Raw genomic sequence first — 26,604 nt, 5'->3', positions numbered from 1 at the left:
TGACGTATTAATTATGTAATAACTTGATGAAAGGAAAATGCCCAACTAAATGCAAGGTTATGAGCGTACTCATCATACATAGGCCTATATACCGTACAGATTGACTACTCATGATCGAAAATGAATTTAACAATATATTGAACACGTGGAATGTCACCTGCAAATACCTACAGAATCTTTGGAATATAAGTTAATTGAACACAGTTTACGATTGTTATGACAGCTTTATCGACGTTTGAACTATCCATTCAAGTTTAAGGCTGTCACGTATTTTCCAATGAAACCGTTTCATAGGCGGGTCTTCGTATCGCGCTGTCTCCCAGCTTCACTCCGTCCGTACTGACTGTTTGTTGTCATCAAGATGGAGTTCTTGCTGGGGAATCCGTACAGCACTCCGGTTGGGCAGTGCATTGGTAAGTACTGAGTTGTTTACAAATAGAGGTGTAGCTATACAATTCCCACAATTGTATGTTAATTGTATACCCGCTGTGTGTGCTGATTCACCGATCATTTCAACCATATTTTAGAATTGTGTAGCCCACATCCTGTTAGCATTTTGGCTAACTAGCCATCGATAGCTAGCATAGTAGTCGTTTGATACAGCAGCTGACCGTTCAGTTAGCTAGCAAGCTAGCAGTGAAGAATTTCTTGACAGCTTGTCAGTAAGTTGTTCAGATGTGCTGCTGTGCTGTTGATTGACACAAAAAGTGGTACTTTGCATATGTTGTGCTAGACGCTTTATTTCGAAGTGTCTTGCTAGCCAGCCAGATAGGTCGTTCTTTAGCCTTTTCAAGGAGCCTAATCGTTACCAGAAGCTAACGATAACGTAGCTGTCAGTAGCTGTCCGATATATGCACACTAGCTTGGTAGCTCGATTGGATAATAGCTTGGGCAAGCAAGCTATACATCACTTAAGACCCAGCTGATAAATGAATACAATTGAACTCGCCATAGACGTTAACGTTATACTTCTCCGACACTTAAGCAACTTCACCTATATTTGTCAGCTCAACAAGGCGGATGTAAAGTAATCACTGCTGGACGGTACGCAAGGGGCATTAAGTCGGTAGTTTCATCTCCGACAAGCTATTGTCCTTTCCCCACTGAAGCCTCTGCGTTAATTTGACTGTGTTTTGAGATCGCCTAGAGTTTACTGTGTTTACGAACACAAGGGTGCGTTCCTGTCAAAAGCCAAAAGCACCATACCAAGGGGTGCGTCATTTACTCAAATGAACGAGATGGTGCTGTTCTCTCATACATTCCTTACCGGGACTCGCATTGTAAGTAGTTACTGGTTAAAGGGTGTCATTACTTGATGTGTTCCACAGCCCGGATGTAAACTGACAATGAAGTCAGTGTTTAAGAGATCCTCTGTAGGCAACCTTATTTATCTTTCAGACTAATGAGACTTGGTGGCCTTGCCACAGTGTACAGTGAACAAGCTGTTTCAGTGTGCATCGCTCACTGTCAAAATCAATTTGGCTTGCAGCCTTCTTTTTTTGCCTATGTTGATTTAGCCAGGAGTTTTATGTAACATCCAGTGTATCTTGATAATTTAGATAACTACCGTATACAACTCTGATATAACTGTGCATCCACAGTCAGCCGAGGATGCACAGGCTTCTTACTCTACACTGGCCTTAAGCCTAGTCTCACATTAGTCGGAAAATTGAGACGGTCTAGCTATAGACTATGCTGCTTATTCAGTGTAGCACTACTGAAATTCCATCAGAACGCACAGAGTTTCCACTCCAGATAGCAGTCAGTCTTTGAATTATTCTGTTGTTCTTCTTATTCTGGGACAGAATGTGCATTATGTGCTCTTAAACCCACAAAACCTTTCAACTCCGCCACTCTGGAAAGCAGACCACCCCAAAGATCCAAAGCCATCGGGACAAATTCCATCTCCTGCAGGCAGCAGTGGTGATGTTCTCTTTCGAGTTTGGATCCTGCATCGCATGCTGTTGACCCAGATGGCAGTGGCATGCAGGCCTCTGACTTCGGTGAGAGGGAATATGAGTGGGCCCTTCATCCAGCTAGGCTGATGAGTTTCCCTTGTAAAGTGGGCTGTTTACTTAACCCATGAAAGGTTTGTTTGAGCTAGAACTCTCTCCTGACTTCACCCCAGAGAAACTCTTTGATGTTTGTGCTGGTGTGCCGTCTGCTACTTGAGTCATGGCCATGTCACAATAATGGGAAACAGGAACAAACAGCCAATGCTATCAGTTGTTCACTGCAAGTGCCGATGAGTAAAGCGCTTCCTGAGTGCACGTGTGAGATTGTTATGTTTATGTTTTAGACCGGATTATTCTTATGCCTGGTCTTTACCTTGTAGGGGATTAAGGGAAAGAAGGGGTGTATGATTGTGCAACTGCCAGCACAGACACATACTTAAAGTAGTACACATACTTAAAGTCAGTCAGAGGTGCCCAGTATGGTCTAGGCTGGTGCGGTCTGGAGGAATGCCCTCTGATGGAGCTGTCATGGGCACAGCCTGCAGCTTGGCAGGCGTCACTGGCAGAGGATGGCACGTCCTCCCACTCCCATTCACGTTACGGCACCACGTCTCCAGCTTGCTCAGCAGCAAAGCACAATATCCTTTGCTCTCTGTAGGATTGGTTGTGCCTCTTTCTCTCTCTCTCACTTACTTCTCTCTTGTCACGTTCCTTCACTTTCTGTATCTTTCTTACACACACACACTTTTCTTTTTTTCTTTCTTTTTTCTCTTCCTCTTACACATATCTCCTTTTTGTATTATTCTTTCTCACTGGCTTTGCTTGTTGTCTTTCACTTTGTTCTCCCTTTCTCACTCCTGCTCCCACGCTCCTGCTTACCCTCCTTGTGTTTGCTCTTAAATCCACTTGAAACCGATTACTGGAGAAATCCCAGTGGCAGTGGCTGATTAAGTCCTAATGCTCTTCAATCTATAGCTGAGGAGCTGAACCTGTATCACTCCTCCTTCTCCTTCTCCTTCTCCTTCTCCTTCTCCTTCTCCTTCTCCTCCTCCTCCTCCCCCTCCTCCTCCTCCTCAATCTCGTGTTATATTTCAGAACCCCATAACATGCCGTCTTGGTGTAAACATCACCCATCCCACCCATTTCACAAGCCAGGGGGAAGTCCAAATTGAGGTATAATGCGATAAAGTTTGGATGCTAGGCATCTACGACTAACAGCAGAATAAGTTAAGGAAAGGAATATACTGGGAACCGAAGTGACTGTTTGTTTGCTGATATTGCTGGGTTGAATGTACAGTTCACACTCAAATAAAGTAAACAGACATGAAAGACTCCTATTGCTTAAAACTGTCATGTACTGGAATAAAAGTAAATGGAGCTATCCATATCACAATAGTCTTAAAGACATGGCTTTAACATAAGCCAGCTAATGGCATAGATTGCTGTTAGAAATAATAGCAAGCTAATGTTACAGTCTCAGTTATTTAAAAAGTAACCCAGCTGATGTTTACAGCACACCATGGGCTAGCATAACACCCTAATCGTTCCTTGCAATATATTAAGATGAATGATTATCCAATCTCAATTTGATGGCAATAAAACAGCCATCTGCTTGGCCCAAGGGTAATAGGCGGGCCAAAAGCCCATGGCTGCTAGCCTTGAGGCAGCCTGAGGCACGCATGCCCCAGAAGTGACAATGGAAACGCAACTGGCCTTGGCACACACTAGCTCAGCCACATTTGCTGTTTCAGCCCTCTCAGCATTCTGCGTAAAAGGTGTGGGAGGAAAGGATTGGAGGGTGTGTTTATATAGCCGTGTTCCACCCTTCCTTTGGAGAATGACTCAACTAGGTTTAGAGCTACCTGTGTGATGGAGAGTAAAGAGGTTAGACCAACTCGGTGCTAAGAGGACAATATGGGAGCCTGAGACGGGGTGAACCTGAGACAGGGCCTGCTCTGCAGGGGACCTCCGCTCTCCGTGGTGCTGAAACATTGACGCTGGCCCTGATCAGGTAGTCTCCTGGGCACACTTTACAGAATTTCACTGAAATATAAACAGTCTTTGATCAGTGCTGCTGCCTGAGTGTTCAGGACTTGTAGTGTCCATATTTGTAGCCTAGTAATACGATCAATCAGTTGCTTGTAAAGTCCACTATCGGGCACAAGTCTGAAATCTAACTCTGAAACCAATAACATGAATAGCAATAAAAAGGTTAACGAATCCCAATATATCGCAGTAGCCTATATCTTACTCCACTTTCCAGTGTATCAGAAATCCTTCATATCCTAATAAAATGGTATTGTGGCACCGACATGATAATGTTGTTTTGTTGGGGTTGTGAAACCCATCTTTTTCTGATGACTGTGTCTATGGAGCGGGGGTGGGGGTTACTGGGTTTTGCTTCCAGCTGGCTCAGATGGGTTTCTTGTCTGAGGGGGAGAGAGAGAGAGCGAGCGGATGAAAGAGGAGAGGAGAGGAGAGGTCAGCTCCCAGTCAGGCGGAGGGTCCTCTGCTGATTGAAGCCACAGCCCCTGGGGAATGAGATCTCTGGGCCAAAATTGGGGCTGCGCTGGTTTCACACAAGAGGCCGTAATCCTGGTCTGGGTTCAGATTGCTTTTGGAAGTGAGATTCAGTCATTAAGAGCAGGAGATTCCCTCTGGCAGCCTCAGCTCATGACACCCCAAAGAGTCTGATGTCTGAGATGGCTTCGGGTGGGAAGAGTGATGAGTGAAGATTTTGAATCAGACATTCAGCTTGCCCCCCCCCCCCCCCCCCCCCCCCAAAAAAAAATGTCTGAGGCACAGGCTCTTTAATGTGGTCTCATTACCATGACTTGAACCTCGTGGTTTATTCCGTTTTTATTTCATATTACTTTAAGTTCCAAGTGGATTGGAAGCAGAAAGTTGGAGCCAGACAGTGTGCACGAGTTGCCTTTAAAGACCCACCGTGTGGGCCAGCCGCGCAGGCCATCCCTGCTGGCCACACTGATGGAACAGGTCGGTCCGGTTAACAAGATCATTACCTAAAATGGCTGCAAAGGTTTGTTGTGGGAGAAATATTGAGGTCAGCACTGAGCCTCAGGCCTGCACCCTAGGCCATCTGAGACCTCTGAGCCCAGGTTTAGTGGAGTTCTGCATGCTTATTAAGCCCCTTAGCCTGGCCTGGCCTGGCCTGGGCTGGGCTGCAGCTGCTGCATCTGCTGCGGCTTTAACATGGGGGCTGGCTGTGTACAGAGACAGGGGGTAGCTCTCTGTGGGGATGACATTTTCTCAAGTGGAACACTAGTTGTCTGCATCACTGCACTTCACTTCATGGAAAACTCCCATCTCTGCAGAGCTACACACACACACAAACACACACACACACACACACACACACACACACACACACACACACACACACACACACTCACGTCACAACCCTACCAAGGCTAGCTACCCCATCTAGGGAAGTTAGCTGTGATCCAATAAACAAAACCTTCCCGAAATAAAGACACATAGAAACATAAATACACACATGGACACACGCCACAATCAAGAAAGCAACTAACCTAAGGCAATGCCCTTTGTATCTCTGTGCAGTCAGAAACCTGCTATGAAATGGTGTATTATCTCACTGGCTTGGAATCACAAGGGAAAAAACGACACGCCACAATGGCTTTTGGTGTGTAGTTGTAAACTCACAAAATAGGCCTTTAATGTAATCAACCTCTTTTAGGCTATTTGTTTATTTCTAAATATATATTTCCCAAAATGTGTGTTTACTCTGCTCATGAATGAAAGCTGCTGAGGAGTCACTGTTGGGAGATTTAGCCCCACGGCAGTGACCAGCACTTAGTGGTAGACAGTCAATTGGGTCAGACAATCAGTCAACTCAGTACAATCCTTTCCCCATCACCACCACCAATGACTCCGGGTGGTTTTCAGGACAGCCACTGAGTTAGTTTGACCAGCTTGCAAGACCTACTTAGCAGCAGCAATGTTCAATAGTGCTATTGGACAGCAGTGGTAGTGGCAGTCGCAGGCAACCTGCCAGGCAGCCAGGCAGGCCTGATTGAAGCTGGGCTTAGACTCCCTTGGCCTTCACCACCCAAAACTGCCCTACCCATCCACCCTCCCTGGCCTGAGTGACTCAGCAGGAAGTTGTCTGCACTTGGACATGAAACAGGTTGCCGATGTTCTAAGACAGAGGGCACGTGGGTAGTGCTGGGTGGCTTTATGGCTTCATGTCACCCAGTAGTGTGAGGAATAGAGAGTGGTAGAAGGCCTGTCAGTTAGAGGAATGGAGAGAGAAAGAGGGAGCACACACACACACACACACACACACACACACACACACACACACACACACACACACAAGGTTCTCTGTTGAGTGTGAGTTCAAAGATTGCCTGAGCTGGCTCTTCTGGTTGTTTCCTTCTCCTCTGAATTATATCAGAGCAAATGAATGAAGGCCTGAGCCAGAACAGCTCTCCCCACACGCCTCAAAACACAAGAAGCCGTTTGTGTCAATGCCCAGCATACAATGCCTGTCCTCCCCTACACACGCTTTTACACACAGAAGTATTATGCGAGGAACGATTCAGGTTCAGGTTGGCTTGAGATGTGGTCTCCGCCTCACAGCAGTGCATTGCACACATCACACACACACACACACACACACACACACACAGCATGTCAGATCAGTCAGACATATCAGTCTTACATTCTGAAACACTGCATAATGGCAACAAACTTCACACAGAGCACAGCACTAACACAGTGTGCATGATGAAGGCCTGTCCAGTGAGCTAAGCAGCTGAAGCTCCACTGAAGCTGACAGAACAGCCCCATGCCCTGCAGGTCAGCAGCTCCCCTCTGCCCCCTACGGAGTAGCAACAAAACGGGCTAATTGGGGCTATTGACTGTACCCACATTCCCATTACCAACCCAGGTGGTGAGAGAGGGGAACTTTTTAGAAATAGAAAGGGCTACTGCTCGATCAATGTTCAAGTTGTGTGTAGATTAACTTAACCCATACTTAATAACTAGTATGCTTCTTACTTTCTCATCTATACAGGGAGGAACTAACAAGAACCGCAAGACGAGGGGACTGCCAATTTGATTGAAAGACACATTTGACTCCAATAAATACAAAACACAATTTCAGTGTTCAGAATTCATTCAAAAAATCTTCTATTTGTTGTGACTGGCTTAGATCCAGTAGCCTTTGCTATTGTAGGGTTAGGACCTCTTTTTGAAGCAGAAGGACATCTTTTTTTTTAATTTAGCATTTTCTATGTCCAGCTTGCATCTCTCCTTCTCTAATTCTTAGGCTTAGGCTGCTTAGCAGGGGGTTTCAGTGTTGATGCTGCTGCTTCCAAGTTTCCTTGTGGCGGCTCCACTTGCTCAAGCACAATAATAGTGTCAGCTTAACAAAACAAAAAGAAAAAACATATAAACACATTAGGAGGCTACCTACAACTGTATATCCGAAATGCACTTTACTCTTGGGGGTCTCTTGAGGTCCAATGACATAGGATATAACTAATGTAATAGAATACCATATACTTAAGAGAACATGGAATTGTTATGTCTGTAGTATGATGTGCTATTCCATTAAAAAATTATTATAAACTTCTTTGGGATATGTAATGCATCGGCAAATGTTTTGTGGGCAAAATTATAGCCTACTATCCAAATTTTTGTCACGTTATTTGCAGCAACTAACGGTGGTGGAGTTCGCAGTTACTTACTGAGTTTTGTCAGCCTTCTGTAAGGTGTCATGGCTACAGGGCTATATGTCATGAGGGCTGTGGTTAGGGGAGGGAATCTCTTGGCACCTCACGATTCGATTCAGATTCAGAGGGCAACGTTGCAATTCTAAACTGATTATCGATACTAAACCGATAGAACGATTAACGATGCATCTCGATTTTTAAAACATTTGAGTTTGCAGAGGTTGCAAATCACTTCCTACTTTGTGTTTGATAATTAAAAAAACTCAACAGATGAATTACCTTCTTTATTTATTTATTAGAGAAAAAGTTTTTCCTTGTCACAATTATGACTTTCAATGAACAATGCAATAACCGATGCAGCTTGCATTTCAACACAAAATGGATGCTAAAAGTTGTAAGTTGTCATGGCTAGAGTGCTCTATGTCATGTGTGCTATGGTTGTGTCTGTCTCCTGTAAGTTGTCATGGCTACAGTGCTGTATGTCATGAGGGCTGTGCTTGTGTCTGTAAGTTGTCATGGCTACAGTGCTGTATGTCACCTGGGCTGTGCCTGTGTGTGTCTCCAGAAAAGGCCACAGATGGCTCCCTGCAGGGCGAGGACTGGGCGCTCAACATGGAGATCTGTGACATCATCAACGAGACCGAGGATGGGTGAGTAGCATGGCAGAGCCTCAGTGGAGAAGAGCAGTTGGGAGAGTGAAGCAGAGAGTCAGGGATGGACAGTGTTGATATGACTGTGTGTGTGAGAGAGTGTGTGAGTGAGTGTGTATGTTAGTGAAAGAGAGAAGTGTGTGTGTGTGTGTGTGTGTGTGTGTGTGACAAATGAGGTAGGTAGGTCTGGTTCTGCAGTCTCTCTAGCTGTAATGTATTTTGCCACAGGGGTCTCAGCAGACAGGTGTCTCCTGGGATAAAACACATCAGTGCTTGGGCTTCCCCTCAGGGCTCTCTCTCTTTGTCTCACACACACACACACACACACACTCAAATGCATCTCCATCTCCTCACACAAAACTCTCTACCTCTCCCCTTATCTCATTCCCTCTTTCTTTCTTTCTCACACACATACACACGCAGAGACACACGCAGAGACACACGCAGAGACACATGCAGAGACACACGCACACACACACACACACACACACACACACAGACCTGGCTCTGTTCTGCTTGGCTCCAGAGAACACAAGGCTGTGTTGTATTGTTGGTCCACAGGTCAGCTGCTGTCTGGCCCTGGCCATTATCCTTAAAAAAGGTGGGAAGCTGCAGAGAATCCCAAAAATGTTCCTTGGCTAGATCAGTCCTCTGGCCCTTGAGTCTCACATGTGGACTTAATCCTCTTAAGAAGCCCAAAATAAACCGGTAACTTGGTAAAGCCGAGGCGCCTGCTTATATCATCATGCTAGAAATATGCTGTGTGGCGGTGACTATGTTTTAGAAGTGGCTCCGGCTTGCATTTGACTCATGACGTCCTTGTCAATCAAAGACAAGGGGTGTGCTGAGCCATGTTTTCACTCATGATTCTCTACCATATCATTGTCAGTGTCGTATTGTTTGCAGTCCATCCACAGGGTAATCCCTTCTCAATCGCTCGTCATTACAAACCCACACAGTTGCCATACATGTTTGAGCGGAGCCTTAGCTGTGGGTTTGGTGGCGTTTTTCTGAAGGTTAATTGCTTTCTTGCGGCTTCTCTCTGCCCCTGCGTAGGCCCAAAGACGCCCTCCGAGCTGTGAAGAAGAGGCTGAATGGAAACAGGAACTTCCGAGAAGTGATGTTGGCCTTAACGGTGATTACACACCCATTCATGGAATGTCACAATTCATGAAACAACCCAGCACACACAAAGACCCGCTAGCATGCCCAAATCCACAGTTGCTGTCTTTTATTATGTTAGCATAACCTCTCTTTCATGGAGAGTGTTGTCAGTTGATCTGTGAACAAGTGGGAATCTATTAGTGCCGTATGCATAGACTCCGGCTGACATCGAGCTTTTAAAACCTCCAATTTAGTCCTTCTGAAATGAAAAGTAGCGTCCCTAGGGATTGTGGATGTGGGAAAGCTGAGATGACAGAGGTGTTTTAACGCCATTTGAGGCTGGGAGCGCTGTACTAATGGGCTGTGCATAACACAGTTGCCTAACGCTGTCACATGTTCAACAGGATTTGACTTTTTTTAAGCTTCAAACAAAGTGGTTCTGATTTCCTTTGATTCAAGTGATGCACATCTTGCAACTCACACACCCACACACACACACACACACACACACACACACACACACACACACACACACACACACACACATATTCTGGGCTTTTAAAAAAACATTGATCTGAGCTGTTAGAATGAAGTGTTGAAAAACTCTGAGGCCCTGCATCTCAACCCCCAGCCCTGTCTTATTGTGTCTGTCTCCGATGCCTGCATCCCCCAGGTCCTAGAGACCTGTGTGAAGAACTGTGGCCATCGCTTCCACGTGCTGGTGGCCAACAGAGACTTCATTGACGGTGTGCTGGTGAAAATCATCTCCCCCAAGTCCAACCCCCCTACCATAGTCCAGGACAAGGTGCTGGCTCTCATCCAGGTGAGAGAGAGAGAGACAGAGAGAGAAAAAGAGAGAGAAAAAGAGAGAGAAACAGAGAGAGAAACAGAGAGAGAGAGAGGGAGGGAGTGAGTGAGTGAGTGAGTGAGGGAGTGACGGAGTGAGGGAGTGAGTGAGTGAGGCAGTGGAGGATGGAGACACTTTTCCCCTCTTTTGTGTGTGTGTGTGTGTGTGTGTGTGTGTGTGTGTGTGTGTGTGTGTGTGTGTGTGTGTGTGTGTGTGTGTGTGTGTGTGTGTGTGTGTGTGTGTGTGTGTGTGTGTGTGTGTGTGTGTGTGTGTGTGTGTGCTCATGAGAGGGGGTGTTAGTCTAATGTTGAGCGTGTGTTGTGCAGGCGTGGGCAGATGCCTTCAGGAGCAGTCCAGACCTGACCGGCGTGGTTCACATCTACGAGGAGCTGAAGAGGAAAGGCATCGAGTTCCCCATGGCCGACCTGGACGCCCTGTCGCCCATACACACACCGCAGCGGGTGAGCGCTCGCTGAACGCACTCTTCCACCTTTTACACGTCAGACACGAGCACCACTGCTTGTCTTGCCTGGCCGCTTGAATGTGCATTTACATACAGTGCCACTTGAAAGTATGTGAACCCCTTGAGCACTTAAGCGTTTTTTGTTGTTTTACCATGATTTTTCATTTTTTTATCACCAATTTTCCATAGATGAAATGTCAGGTTTATGTTTATCATTTGCATGTACTTGTTTAGAGGAAATTGTTTGAGTAGCCAAAAAACTACATGAAACATGGAATTAGTGTATTTTCAAAAGTAAGTGAATCCCCAGCTGCATTGGTAAAGGCAAGCAGGTAACAGATTCGGTTAAACATATTTGGGTGCTTAATTAGTCAATTAAGCAAACCAATCAACTGAGACATCCTAAGGAAAAGGGTTGGGCATCACAGATTAAAAGAGAGAGGAAACCAACCAAACTACTGTAGTGCCAACACAGATCGACAATGCCGAGAGGAAACGAGATATCCGAGAACATCAGGAAGAAGGTTCTGACAGCCCATCAGTCTTGGGAAAGCTATAAGACCATCTCCAAAAGATTCCAGCTCCATCCATCCATCGAAGACAAATAATTTAGAAATGGAGGGCATTCAACATGACGCATCTCTCTCTCCTCTCTCCTCTCTGCTCTCTCCTCTCTGCTCTGTGCTCTCTGCTCTCTCCTCTCTCCTCTCTGCTCTCTCCTCTCTCCTCTCTCCTCTCTGCTCTCTCCTCTCTCCTCTCTCCACTCTCCACTCTCCACTCTCCACTCTCCTCTCTGCTCTCTTGTCTCTGCTCTCTTGTCCTCTGCTCTCTGCTCTCTGCTCTCTCCTCTCTGCGCTCTCCTCTCTCGTCTCTCCTCTCTGCTCTCTCCTCTCTGCGCTCTCCTCTCTCCTCTCTCCTCTCTCGTCTCTGCTCTCTCCTCTCTCGTCTCTCGTCTCTGCTCTCTCGTCTCTCCTCTCTGCAGGGTGTTCCAGAGGTGGACCCAGCCCTGCTCAAGTACCGAGCCCCCACCGTGGCCCAGCAACCCAGCGTGAGCGTGACCTCCCAGCCCCCTCCCAGAGCGGCCACACCGGGCCAGGGCTCGGCCACCACCTCCCCCACTCACATCCCCACCATCCCCTCCATCCAGGGGCCCATATCAGCCAACCCAGAACAGGTACCGCACACTTACAGGGAACTCACACACTCACACACTCACACACTCACACACTCACTCACTCACTCACTCACTCACTCACTCACTCACTCACTCACTCACTCACTCACTCACTCACTCACTCACTCACTCACTCACTCACTCACTCACTCACTGGGAGTGTAAAGTTTATAATAATGAAATAATGCATTGAATTATATAGAGCAGTACTGCAGCAGTTTGTCACACTTTTATGCACTTGGTGCATTCGATGCTCGTGCATTAGTGATCTTAAATCCCTTCACCGCTGTCTGCAGGACTCTCTGTTCATGTTGTCCACGTTATCTTTGTCAGATGCTACAGTTGGCCTTTGTCATGCACATGTGTGATTACATATTAGGAAGAATTGTCCCTTAGAAGTTTAAGGCTGATTTGTGTGATGGTGTGCTGAGGACGGGTTCACTGTCTGTATCTGAGCATCTCTCTTTGTGTGTCTGTTTGCCTTCAGGTTGCCAGGCTGCGGAGCGAGCTGGACGTTGTCCGTGGCAACGCCAAAGTGATGTCAGAGATGTTGACGGAGATGGTGCCAGGACATGAGGAGGCATCTGACCTCGAGCTGCTCCAGGTGCTTTTTATACATTCCTCGCAGCCTCTCCCTCCGTGTGTGTGTGTGTGTGTGTGTGTGTGTGTGTCAGTCCCTCTCTCTCCACACCTGTTTCTCTCTTCTCTGCTGCTCACCTCATGCCTTTTTCTCTCTCTGTGACCCTCTGTTCACACATCTCACTGCCTGTGTCTCTCTCGGATTGATTTTCTGTTCCACTGATCTTTCATTCCTTTTCCTTCACTGGTTTGCATCTGTGGGTGTTGAGCATACTTTCACCAGCAGGGGGAGCCTTAGCACTAGTCCTGGCAGTCCAGTCCAACCAGTCAGTGATAGACTGATTAGGTGTTTTATGTTCAAGATGTAATTGTGTGTGTGTGTGTGTGTGTGTGTGTGTGTGTGTGTGTGTGTGTGTGTGTGTCCACATACATACAGGAGCTGAACAGGACATGCAGAAACATGCAGCACAGGATCATGGAGCTCATTGCTCGCGTAGCCAATGAAGAGGTAACCGAGGAGCTGCTGCACGTTAACGACGACCTCAACAACATCTTCCTGCGCTATGAGAGGTGATGAGTGACGTTCGTCTCTGCACACACCTTTCATCTCACGCCAGTATTGTAGTAGTGGCCCCTGCAAATGTCCCCTAGCCTGCCACTGATGTATGTGTGTCTACACACTGACCGTAAGTCTTTGTAATTATGTAACATGCAAATATTCACCACTTCTAAAGGAAGTAAAATCTTTAAAATGCTCACTTACACAGTTTCAAACGGAAAATCACTGATTGTTTGACATATTGTCCTTGTCAGACTGTGTCATTTTCCCCTGGTTAACTGCCTCTGTGGTTTTGTGAATTACGAGAGCATCAGCCGGTCTTTTCCTGGAAGGTTCACCCTCACGTCGAAATCAATTCTACCTTGTATCTCCAGTCCACTTTGATCAACCGCACCATCTTCAAAGCATCTTCCCTGCTCTGATGGCACTCCTAAAGGAACATGTGTTTTTGTTCATCCTCAGGTACGAGAGGTACCGATCTGGTCGAGCTGCTCAGAAAAATGGGGTAAGCATACACACACTTGCAATACACATACTAATCTTTTTCATGGTCGCACGCAAAAGCACTTCAGTTAACCACACCAGGCCAACATTTGTGTCCCGTAGAGCTGCAACGATTAGTCGACGAAGTCGACGACGTCGATTGTGAAAAATGGTCGACGCAGTTTTGTATCGTCGACGAGTCATATAATATAAAAAAAAAAACGATTTTCGATTAATCGAAAAAAAAAAGTCGATAGATTAATCGATTACCAAAATAATCGTTAGGTGCAGCCCTAGTGTCCCGACCCTGAACTTGTAGAAAGGAAGAATGAGGTAATAAGTCATGCCATTAGGGAAACAGGCTCATAGACAAACATGACAAATCTATGGTGTAGACTGTAACTGTTGGGTGCTGTTCATGCTATGCTGGTCTGTTTCTGTGTTCCGTCTTTTCTGATTAGCGTCCATTGTTCAGTAAGTGGTGTGTGTTAACAGTGTGTGTTGAGGCACAGCCCGTAGGATTGGGCAATTCTACCACCATGAATCATTATTCTGTACTCAATCAAACATCAATATTGACTGTGCCTCCTTCTCCTCCTCCTCCTCCTCTGGTTACTCCTTCGATCACACACTCTCATCACTCCTCTGAGAGGCCTTGATTTTCCACAACATGATCAGGCTCATAATGTTTAAGAAAATCCTGCTGAAAGTATTCTGCCTCTCGTTCATGGCTGATAAGTTGGGCCTCCTGGGTTGAGAATAATGCTTCTCAGCAAATCTCATGCTTCGGCGCTAAGTGCAGCACAAGCCTTTTCTCTTTGACTTGCTTTTCCTTTCCTGCATGATAAATGTGTGACTTCTCATCGGCGAGACAGAAGCTGATCTTGTGAATATTGTGTCCTGCATGTTGTGCTGAGGTATTCTCTGTATTCAGCATGTGTTCTCTTGTTATACCTTTTTGTTTTCTTGTGCCGCTTTCATTTTTCCCCATCCATCTGGCCAGCTAACAGAGGCAAGTATGAAAGCCCCATGTGTGAGTGTGTGTGTGTGTGTGTGTGTGTGTGTGTGTGTGTGTGTGTGGGAGGGGGGGGGGGGAGGGGAGGGGAATCATCAGCTACAACAGGGCCTGTGCACATATGAACATCCCCCCTCCATGTGCTGTGTTTGAGCTCCAGGGCTGTGTGTGTGTGTGTGTGTTTGTGTGTGTGTGTGTGTGTGTGTGTGTGTGTGTCATGGTCCCAACACAACCAAGGCTTGTTTCCCCTAGCTACTGCTTCTGTCCTGTAGTGTCCATTCCCCACACGCTGCTGGTTGACCCTCTGATCCCTCCAGAGTTCTCAGGGGGGCGGACGGGTCAGTGGTAGAGAGCAGGCGCATCTCCGTGTGTTGGAACCCTCAGACACCAGCAGTCCAATCCTTATACTCTGCAGTGTTACGTGACTGTGTGCACATGTGTTTGATTCAGCAAGACTCCCTGTTTCTGTCTGTCTGTTTCTGTAGTAGCTCTCTCTTCCTCCCTCCCTCCCTCCCTCTCTCTCTCTTAGTCTCTTCCTCTCTCTCTATCTCTTTCTTTCTTTCTTTCTCCCTCTCTTTCTACACCAACGGTATCATCACAGCTCTCCCTTTAATCTCTCTGATGTTTGTTATTTGTCTATTTATATTGAGCGATGGCTTCTCGTCTTTTGTTCTTCCCACCAGTTTTGTGCTTTCTCCAAAATATTCTGAATTATTCTGTTGGTGGGAGCACAACATCAACACACCACAGAAGTTCTCACTGTGTGTGTGTGTGTGTGTCTGTGTCTGTGTCTGTGTCTGTGTCTGTGTCTGTGTCTGTGTCTGTGTCTGTGTCTGTGTCTGTGTCTGTGTCTGTGCGTGTGTGTGCGTGTGTGTGTGTTTCCTCAGATGCTTAATGAAGCCAACGAGGACAACCTCATAGATCTGGGTCCAGGCTCCCCTGCGGTGGTCAGTCCTCATCCCAGTGGGGCCTCCCACTCCTCCGGCCCCACACCGGTATCTCCCCCTCATGTTGCTGCTGCCGCAGCTCCTTCTGCTCCTCCTCCTGTTGTTGCTGCCGCACCTCCTCCTGCTCCTCCTCCTGTTGTTGCTGCCGCTGCCACCACGGCCAACACTGCCTCCCCTGCAGCCCTGACCACACAGCTGGCTGGACTAGGTAGGTCCGGCAAGAGGGACTCTACTGGTAGATAGCCCACCTACACATGCACACTCAGAAACGCATTAAAGCTTGTTTTGGTTGGTGGTTCTGTCCTACTCCAAGCAGTCTCGATCTATAGGTGGAGGATCATATATGGACCTGCTGTGGAGGTTTTGTGATTGGCATTTGTGATACCTGTTCCCCCTTTTAATTACTCTCTCTCTCTCTCTTTCTCTCTGTGTCTCTCTCTCTCTCTCTCTCTCTCTCTCTCTCTCTCTCTCTCTCTCTCTCTGTCTCTCTGTAGACATGGGCTCAGGCAGTGTGAGTGGGACCCTGTGCTCTCTCTCCGGGGGCGTGGGCTTGCCCCCCCAGCAGCATGATGGCTTTGACATGTTTGCCCACACCAGAGGCAGCTCCCTGGCAGAGCAGCGCAAAAAGTAGGAGCCTCCACCAGCGCCCACTGCTGCTCCTCCTCAAGCCCTGACCCCTGACTCACTGCTCCTCCACGAGCCCTGACCCCTGTCTTTCACTGCTCCTCCTCGACCCCTGACCCGTCTTCCACTGCTCCTCCTCAAGCCCTGACCCCTGACGCTCACTGCTACTCCTCAAGCCCTGAGCTCTGACGCTCACTGCTCCTCCTCAAGCCCTGACCCCTGTCTTCCACTGCTCCCCCTCGACCCCTGTCTTCCACTGCTCCTCCTCGACCCCTGCTTCTCCTCGACCCCTGACCCCTGTCTTTCACTGCTCCTCCTCGAACCCTGACCCCTGTCTTTCACTGCTCCTCCTCGACCCCTGTCTTTCACTCCTCCTCCTCGACCCCTGCTTCTCCTCGACCCCTGACCCCTGTCTTTCACTGCTCCTCCTCGAACCCTGACCCCTGTCTTTCACTGCTCCTCCTCGACCCCTGCTTCTCCTCGACCCCTGACCCCTGTCTTTCACTGCTCCTCCTCGAACCCTGACCCCTGTCTTTCACTGCTCCTCCTCGACCCCTGTCTTTCACTCCTCCTCCTCGACCCCTGCTTCTCCTCGAACCCTGACCCCTGTCTTTCACTGCTCCTCCTCGACCCCTGTCTTTCACTCCTCCTCCTCGACCCCTGCTTCTCCTCGAACCCTGACCCCTGTCTGTCACTGCTCCTCCTCCTCGACCCCTACTCCTCCTCGACCCCTGACCCCTGTCTGTCACTGCTCCTCCTCGAACCCTTTATTTCAGTAGAGCAGGTCATTGCCCACAGCAGTGGCATGTTGCGCTTAATCCTCATGTGGACATCCAGTTTCTGATCTCAGTACTCAAAATGACCGGAACAGAATATATGGGGAATTCGATGTTTCCCTATTTCGCTGTGTCATTGGCTCTGAGAGCTACAATGTTGTTTATTTGTTGGCACATAGCTAAAACTTCACGTAAAAAATGGTTGGCCTGTCTATCCACCATACAGCTTTGTCTGCTAAGCTTTAGATTCGAGAGACGCAGCAATTGCAACCCATTGAAAAAAAACAGCTCAGTACTTCCTAGTTTGCCACCGTTTATTATGATTGTGTTTTTGGACGGCTGATATGGAACCAATCACCAGTTCCCTGACTGACTGTGCACTTCTGCCCATGATGATGCCATTCTGACCCCTCCCCCGCTCTCCTCTGCAGCATGACCTATGAAGATCCCCAGGCGCTTGGAAGCCTGGCCTCTGCCCTGGACATCAGACAGCAGAACACAGCTGGGGTGAGTTCAGGAATGCATGCTGGGATATATATCTGTATCTGGATGGGCACTCTGCTGTCTGTATGGTGTACCTATGGTTCCGACGCCAGTGGTTTGGGGGGTGGGGTTCTCTGCATGTTACGTTCCTTGCTGTAAACTGACTTCTGATTCAACATACAAACTCAAGCTGTAGCTAACTTCTCTAAGCCCAAGAGGTTGTTAGCGGTTTAAGCTCCTAAGTCTTTCAGATCCTGCATGGCTCTGGCAGATGCACAGTCTAAAATACTCAATTCACAAGAAACGCTCTTCAACTCATGGAAAATTCATCATTGCCTGGCCCTGTCATCTTTACTTAAATTTCTTGGTCTTGCTTTTCCAAGCCTCTATATATCTCCAGCTGCCATTCAGACAGTCATTTCTCAGCTCAGAGTATGCTATCATCCACAAAGCACTAGGGTTTATTTGATCTTCACGGTCATAGTTTAAATCAAATATTTGCCTGATAGGACCCAGGGTCATCTAGTGTGACCTCTTCTGAGCCAGACTCCATTGAGTAACGCAGGTGTTGGCCCTCGGCCCCTGTGTTTACTCTGGCTAGGAATAGCTGTTCAGTGCAGTCCAGGCAGCCCAGAGACTGGCAGCCCATTGGGCGAAAGTAGTTCCTCATTGAGCCACCTATGATGATTTTGCGGTAGTGATTTGGAAGTTGATTAGGAAGATATTCCAAAGTCTGCTGTTATATCTCTGTTTTATACCTCTAATATATGACATTGACCAGTCATGTGGCAAAGGTCTCAGAAATATTGGCAGGGGCTTAAGTCTGTGTTGAAACCCAGCTTACGCAAACTGATATCAAACCATGCCATTAGAAGTGGATGCTGCAAGACTGGCCTTATACAGAACCCAGATGAGTAGAATTCAACTTTTGTTTATTAAAGGCAGAATATCCTCTGTGAAAGCTCATGTAATGTAACAGGAGAAATGGAAGCAATGTGTCGTTGGTGTGGTGAGGACAGCACTGAGGCTATGAATAGCCACAGTAAAACGAGACTCAGACACTCTCACATAGAACAACCTTTTGGGGATATGAACTCTTAGAACAAACACACGCACACGCGAAAAGCACACGCACACACACACACACGGCAGCACATCTACAAGGACAATACTCGTGCACTGTGCCAAGTGACCAGTCTGGTGGTTTCTGATGTCATGTGCCCGGTCGAGGCTCCTGAAGTCTATGCCAGGTTGGCAGCTCGCTGGTCCAGTATCCACCCCACGTACCAAAGGTTGAGTTGCATCAGTTTCAACATCTGCTCACTCGTTCTGTCTCTGTACCGCTAGCCTGATTTGATGCCTTTAACACAGCCCCTCCTATGTGAAATATTTTTGTCCTTTGTGCAGTCATGAAGAAATAAAGACTATGTACTATGCCTAAGAGAAGCTGTATGTTGTGCCACAGGACTGTTGGGGAGGGTGTGTATGTGTGGTCTCTCATGTGTGTAAGGTGTTCTCTGTTGTTGATTCAGCTGAGGGATAATGATGATAGCGCAGGGCTGGAGCCCATAGACAGCTGGCTCATCACCCAAGGAATGGTGAGAGTTTCACCAGTAACCCCCCACCCCAACCTCTACCCTCCTCCAGACCCCCCCACACCTCCATGTCACTTACCCTTAGCCCTCCCTGACCACCTCCCATCATCATCATCATCATCACCACCTCCACCAGCCCCAGCCCCAGTGGCAGTACAAGGGAGAGTCTGTGTAGGCCACATCCAGTGTGCCAGTGGCACGGCGGAGCAGCGCGTCCGCGCGGCCCACGGGGGAGAGCCCTCAGCCAGCCGCAGAGCCAGGCAAGCTCCAGGGATGACGCCGGAGGAGAGCCTCTAAACCAGGCCCCTCACTCTATACCAGGCGCCGCAGATCTTAGCAGTGCATAGGGAAATACTGCGACAGATGGTAGTCTGAGGTTTTGGGTGAGGTACTCCGTGCTACCTCAAGTGCAGTACGAAGCTGGCTGTGGAAACCAGTTCTGGAAATCCTGCAATAATCTGAGAACCAATTCAATGAATTGAGTGCTGTTAAGGTTCTCTAAGGGTCTCATGTTGTCCAGTCAGATATTGAGACATGGCAGAGCAGTCAAAAGCATGTTACATACAGTGTGTTGCTTGTAACACAAGTATTAAAGTTTGTATGTTATCTCATTGCTGACACCGAAGATACTTTTTTTGGTTACATTCCATCCATCGTCGGCTTCAGTCGCTTCAAAGCATCACGGAGATAAACTACGAAAGACATGTCCTCTGGCTCTCTTGAGTGACGTGACGTTATGTCCTTTGCTGTCCCTTCCTTGTACTGTCGGGGCTGGGGACCCATCCTCACCTCTCCACCATGTGAACAACACCAAAGGCTCACTTGTTCTCTCGGGACAAGCTGGGACCTTCATGTAGTAAAAAAGTAATAAAGTAACTTGAGCTAACGGTTGAAAAGTAACTTGAGCTAACGGTTGCCACTAACTTCTAAGGGTGTCATGGAAACCCCGTGACCTCATCTCTGACTGGTGTGGAGACTCCTGACACAACTGGGCACTTTTCTATTTAGTAAAGGACACAGTGAGATGGATTCAGTTCACCTGATGCTTTAGAGGCTATTTTTGCTTCCTTTCATTTGGATTAAGATGGAATGTTTTTTTGCACACATTTTTACATAAAAAAACATGTTTTTGTTGTGTAGCAGGAGATCATCGTCCATCACCGGTCCATAGGTTAACATTTGAGAGAGTTAAACATTCTAATTGTCATAAACTGACTTACTGGACAGTAAATGTAGAATAGTGTCATGTTCTAACATACTTCATTAACATAATTGGAGTGCTATTAACGACATAATGTAGTTGTTAGTCCATAACAGCTGACTGTGATTGTATTCTATGAACATTTGATTTGGGACAGCACCATGCCTCCTTCTATTCAAGGAATGCACAGCAAACATGTGCACATATTTGCATTTTTGTTAAAGCGCATGTTCGTGTTGTGTGAGTTGGGTGTTTGCAGTGTTTGGGCTATAACTGACTATAACTGTTAAGAAAATTATAGATGTTAAATATTTGAACACTTTAGACATTCCATAAATCTCCGGTGAGGTACCTTAAACTTGGCTGTGTAGCAACCCAATCAAATACAGGCTTGGTGGGCTTCTCTCTGATGAGCCCAGATCTCTATCTGGTCATTAGGCAGTCTTTTGGCCAGCTACAACATTTAATCAGCAAGACCGGCCTCACCTCATCCCTTATGATCACAATCACGTTTCCTTCTGTCTTCAAAGCTCAGGTGTTCTGTGTAATAAGACCCTTTTTTGGCTGAATTTGGCTGCATTTCATGCACCTGCTCTCAAACACACAATCTCCACTGCCATCTCTCTTTTTCCCCCACACACACACTCTGTCTGTCTGTCTGTGCGCAGACAGACACAGAACAAACACTCACCCTCAGAACTACTCCGCAGCCATTTTCCTTCCCTCTCGCATCTTCACAGCCTCTGCATGACACATCGGCTCATGCATCTGTGTGCCAGTGGTGTGTGTGTGTGTGTGTGTGTGTGTGTATGCGTGTGCATGCGTGTGTGTGTGTGTGTGTACGGAGGTGTGTCTATGTACTGTATGTATGTGTGCTTGTGTGGTTTGAGTACGGTTTTACTCTTTCAAACAGTTTTTATTTGGTTGTGTTTTTTGTTGTCATTGCTCTCTTCTCAAGACATTCTGGTGATATTTCCCCCCTCCTCTTTTTTTGTGTTTCTGTTGTGTTCTGTTGTTGTCTTTTTTTGGGGTCGCTGTTCTTGTTGTTGTTTTGTCGTTTATATTCTTGTGGCTTTCTCCGGCCTGCGGGGCTTGTCCATGGTGCTTTGCTCCTTAGATTCCCGTCTCGCAGTCCTCTGTCATGGATGACATAGAGGAGTGGCTCTGTGCTGATGTGGTGAGATTCTCTTTTTTTTCCCTTGATTTACTTCATTCTCTCTCTTTTTCCCCCTATGTCACCATGGCAACACAACAGTTCACACCCATCTCACAGATTAACCATTTTAAGCTCTTTATTTTCTTGTCCCTTCAAAACATTTCCCATCCAATACTTTTTAAGTCAATCATCGTTTCTCTGCTCTAACCGGGCATCGTTCCATTGCTTCCATGCTAGTATACTAACACACTGTTTGATCAGGGTGAAAGACTTTTGCAATGGATTCAGGGGTGTCCCATTGTAAGGGCATGCGGTGCATTGGACTTTGTGTGATCTCTGAGAAAAGACATCCACACGGACGAGGAGAGAAGGATGGACAGAATGAGTGTGGGTGTAGTGGTCAGAGTAAACCTTAGCTCATGCACAGCGAGTGCCCAGCCTGAGGTCTTTCCCAGTTGTGCCCTGTCCAGAGTGAAACGCCAGTGTTCCTGCCACAACCAGACACGGACCTGTGCTTGTGGTCGGTGGGAGGGGTAGGTAACCGGAGTGTTGCGATCACGTTGAAGGAGACGAGAACGTATGGGTTTGGTGGCAACATTCCGCACTTCCGTTCTGCTATTTTTTTCTTCTTCTTCTTCTTCTTGCGATGCAGACGATCAAAACAACCGAATAACAGTATATCTCTTTTCTCTCCGCACACAGAAAGGTGACAAGGAGGAAGGGGTGACGAGTGAAGGTAGGACTCGGGGAGAGACAGACAGACACACACACACACACACACACACACACTCACTCCAGGGGTGAAGCCTTTTCAATAACGTTTTTCTCTGCCCTCTTATCTCAAAATAACAGTATTTGATCGTTCTCTCCCTCTCCCTGTGTTTCATTTTTTTTTTTATTATTATTTTCTGCTCGGGGAATCACATAGCATACAGAATAATTTCATATCGTTTTGGTCAATAAATGAATACAGAAGTTAACACAAATATATTCCTTTTTTGATGGTTGAAGTTCCATTTCTATCACTTAAGTATAGGGAGCTTGATGACAGCCTACTCACCTCTCCCTGTGTTTCCACCTCCACAGAGTTCGACAAGTTCCTGGAGGAGAGGGCCAAGGGTGAAGACGCGGCCCTACCGTGTGTCCCGAGTGACGAGCCCAGCCCCCCAATCAGTGCCAGCAGCAGCAGCAGCAGCACAGGACGCAGGAAGGCCCAGAGGACGGAAGACGCCCTGTTCGCTTTGTAGAGACCTTTTGCCCACCCTCTCTCTCTCTCCTCCTCTGCTCCTTCCCTCCCCCACCCCACCTCCTCTCCTGTCTGTGCTGCAGTCATGTACAGACCTCGGCTCTCCCTCGGCACACGCAGCCGCTGTCAGTCGCTACCCCTAGTCTTCTGCACGATGCAGGCTTTCGCCAACCGTCCACGCTTGCCTCAGTCATCCGCGAGTGTTCTCAGTCGCCCCAAGCATATATACGGCCCTGTCACCTGTCACCTCGACCTCTGGTCTCCATGTGGCGACGAGACGAGAGATGAAGCAAAGCACTTAACACTGTGTGAGAGAGATGGCCGTGTGGAGCTCCCGTTCGACCTAACATCCTAACTCTGCTTCCCCAGTTGGTAGCATCAGAGAATCCCCCTTGAGACTCAGGCTGTCCCAGATGAACGCTTCCTCTGGGAAAGAGGGAGGAGTTTTGAAATGGTAACAGATTCCCTGTTGGATGAGTATTATTTATGTCTCTTACAATTACTTGCACTAATGTCTGACCATGATGACCTATGGACTGAGTTTGGCATCCATTCCTGGTCTTTGCCCCACCAAAATAATTTTGAAATTGGTTGAATTTTTTTTCCCTGTATCTTCCTAACATTCCTTCTGCCCCTTCTGTCTTCTCTCTGTCTTTCTTTCTTCTCACTGACATGAGACGTGGCTGAACCTGTGCCCCCCTATTTGGTCACACTGTTATGTCAGAATAGAGCCATTTTTTGGCACTTTTAAAAAGGGAATGAGTGGTAGGGGCTTGAAAGTGACTTTCAGATTCCTCCTGTCACTCTCACTGCGTGCCCCTCTCGGTGTCGAGTGGACACCTCCACAGATGGACAGGGTCCTTACCTATAAAAACTAACAAACAAAAAGCTGACCAAAGAGTCTGGACTGAATTAGTTGAGCTCTCAGAATATGGACACAGTGGGGGCAATCATGCAGTTCACCGGAGACATTTTTCTTCTGTCAGATGCGACAAAATCCTGTTGGAATCTAGCAGAACAAAATGCCCTGACTTTCACTTTGGCCTCAGTCGCCTTGACGACAAAGGGTAAAAGTCGGCAAGCCAGGTTGAGAATCCACGATTTCATGTTTCCTACCCCTTTAAATCCTTCAGATCTAAAGAGAAGTCTTATGCACATTTGACAATGATAGAGACGTTGCTCTAGAGTTGTGTGATATTCCGGTGTGATGTTTCGAATTTAAGGGACAAGCAACATTGCTAACTTTTGATTGCACTTTGATTTTCAGACTTGTCCCTTCATTCCAGCTTTGGTCCAAATCATCTAAAACAAACATTTACAGGGGCAGTTTGAATCTAGTTCATATTAGTTTAACTGGAATAAGAGAATAGACATAACTTCAATGACTGACACTAAAGACAAAAATAAAAAAATCTAGCACTGAATTTATTTTATAAACTTCACTTGTATAGTCTGAACATGGTTTTGACTGACTTCATGGCTTAATGGTTACTGTAAAAATGTGTATCAATATGTATACGTTACAAATGTATATACATAGAAATCATGTGTAATACGCTGAACTGTTGCTAACTGCAGTGATTGGTTACTCTAGTTTGTGTGCTTTTGATGTTTGATTTCCATGTGATTTTGTGGTATGCAATGCAAGACGATGCAAGTGATTCCTAACACAGGGTCGAGTGATCCCCGCACCCCCGATTCCAATTCCCCTCCTTCTATGAATCCCAAAGTTTTGCTCAGCCGGAGTGCTTCTTTTGAATGGGGTCAATTATGTTAACCTTCTCATATGACCATAGTTTTAATTTATGAACAATTATGTTGAATACAATTAGTGACAACCAGAGTCTTACCTGAACAACAAAGAGCAGTTAACATGAGCTAAGCTGTGCTAGTGCCCAGTACGGAGTTATGTGTAACTCCTTATAACTGCAAAAAGATGTCATAGATGTACCTTTTTAAAAGAAGCGTCCTGTGATCAGTCCAACTTCACACTGCTCTGGTGACATTGTGTTTATTGTAGGATTACAATTAACACTGACCAGCAGCAGCTAAAAACTATTTTAAACAAGGTATACATTGTAAAGGAAGGATACTTATAGTTAAGTACCGTATTGTATCTGATAATATCTGCTTGTAGCTAAAGAGGCAATCACATATTTAGTATTTACTAATGATGTTACAGATGTGACATCAAATCTTAATGTGTTAAATCGTTTGTCCTATGGATTCATGTTTTAATGTGTCAGATTATTTTAATGAAAGTATTTTTTTGTAGTCATGGCTGATCTAATTTGTTTTGTTCTGTGATTTTAGTCATGTGAGCATTCACTTAAAGCTGAATAGGCTCTTTGGCTGAACGATTTGGGTAAATAATCTAATTGCTATTTCCCCCCCCCCCCTTTTTTTTATCATCTTTTTTTCCCAAACAAAATGTAATGAATGATTTAAATATGACCAACATGATATTAGATACATTTAGTGTAAAATATTCTTTCCCACATTTTACATTTTTATTTAACTGCTCATTACAGAAACAAGAACAATAAATCGGTGGCTTTGCCACTGTGCATTTAAGTAATGTAAACAAAGTCATTGTAAGTATAAACACAAGGCATGCACTTTTTAAACACTGTGTGCAAAATTTACCATCTTAAGAAATCTACCATCTAAGACCACGTAATCGCGGACGTTGCAGTTAAAAAATCGTGTTTGACCATATCGCAAATGCAATTAATCGTTCAGCCCTAATAGGCTCTCTGTAAATTGTTTCTTTAAAACAAGGCAGTTTCCCAATACTTTCTCATCTGTGTGAGCTAAGTCTCTTTGGACGAGGTGTGGGGGAATGAGAGGATCATGAACCCTTTCTTTCCGATCAATTTCACATACCCATTAGTTGCTGAATTTTTGTGTGTGTGTTATCAGTGTATGTTTTTTTGGGGGGGTGGGGTGTATGTATGTATGTGTGTATGAGCTTACAGATGTACCTCAACGTTGCAAGTGTGTTCAGTGTAACTCAAAATTACTGCAAACGAATGTTACATGAAAGAAAATGTCATGTAAGGCTTTATGTGGGATTCCAGAAGGTTCTGAAATGCTGTGTTGACATCTGAGGCCCTGACATTACTTAGAAGTGTTGAGATTTGTGTAAGACCCATACAAATGGATGCTATTGCCTAAGTGAGACTTTCAACTGTCTGACCCATACTTAACTCTAATAAAACACTAGCAATGTGTGACCACGACTAGTCTGTGTGTGTATGCACGTGAAGATTGTGGGGGGGAGGGAGAATGCCAGTGTCACTTCCATGGTAGGTGGCCAAGAGGGTCTGATGCAATATGAAGCAATATTGCATGAATCTCCTAAGTTGTCATGTGTCTAGGAACACACCTGCTGGTCAAATTAGGCCTGAACATTACCACAGCATACACACAACACAATAGCATTAAGGCTTATCTGTTCATTCCTGTCCTGACTTAAATGTAGGCCTAACCTGTTTTTTAATTATTTGAATACAGAAATAAACAAACTGAATTATGGCAATAAGATATGTTTAGGGACTCCAGACATATACATTGAAAGCTTAGCTGACTTTTCAGCTTCTCATGTTGGAGAACAACTTCTCTTAGATGACCAAACCTTGTTCAGTCTGCATTTTTACATCAACTGGAATGATGTGTGCTTTCCCCAGTGTTTGACGCTAGGAGGGTGCACTACTTTGTCTACTTTCCCTCTCGGTATCGTTTGCATAGCGTTTAGTTCAAACAAGCCTTGTGACAGTCGAGACACTCTGCCAACGCAAACAAAGGCCTGCATGCTGACATCCTGCTGTATCTCGTCGGCAGCCGGAGTGTTGTCCTCCTGTGTGTTGGGCTACTCCCGGTCACTGACCCACTTCACCCTTGGTTCTTACCTACCTTGATCGTATGTCTGTATGAGCCATACAAATATTTTATGTTTAATTTAGATATAATCTTCTACAATAATGTTGGTAAAATCTTACGTGATAATGCAAACTGTCCATTACGC

General features: G+C 46.3%; 1 protein-coding gene across 1 annotated transcript; it reads left to right on the top strand.

The window, feature by feature from the left end:
• Positions 1-361: 361 nt before the first annotated feature.
• On the top strand, positions 362-25,773 carry tom1l2a (target of myb1 like 2 membrane trafficking protein a; the record flags this gene model as incomplete). The annotated part of the gene is made up of 16 exons (XM_080856426.1): positions 362-413; positions 8,241-8,325; positions 9,382-9,460; positions 10,103-10,252; positions 10,603-10,737; positions 11,722-11,913; positions 12,401-12,517; positions 12,929-13,062; positions 13,514-13,556; positions 15,437-15,704; positions 15,991-16,123; positions 17,328-17,403; positions 18,912-18,977; positions 21,293-21,352; positions 22,034-22,067; positions 22,418-25,773. 16 exons carry the CDS (start codon positions 362-364, stop codon positions 22,576-22,578), a joined length of 1,785 nt encoding a protein of 594 aa, XP_080712552.1. The 3' UTR covers positions 22,579-25,773.
• Between the last annotated feature and the right edge of the window lie 831 nt (positions 25,774-26,604).

Source organism: Sprattus sprattus (genome assembly GCF_963457725.1).
Source record: "Sprattus sprattus genome assembly, chromosome: 18".
In the NCBI taxonomy this organism is placed as follows: Eukaryota; Metazoa; Chordata; class Actinopteri; order Clupeiformes; family Clupeidae; genus Sprattus; species Sprattus sprattus.
Note: the sequence above shows the minus strand (reverse complement) of the source record. Positions and strands in the feature narration are given on the sequence as shown.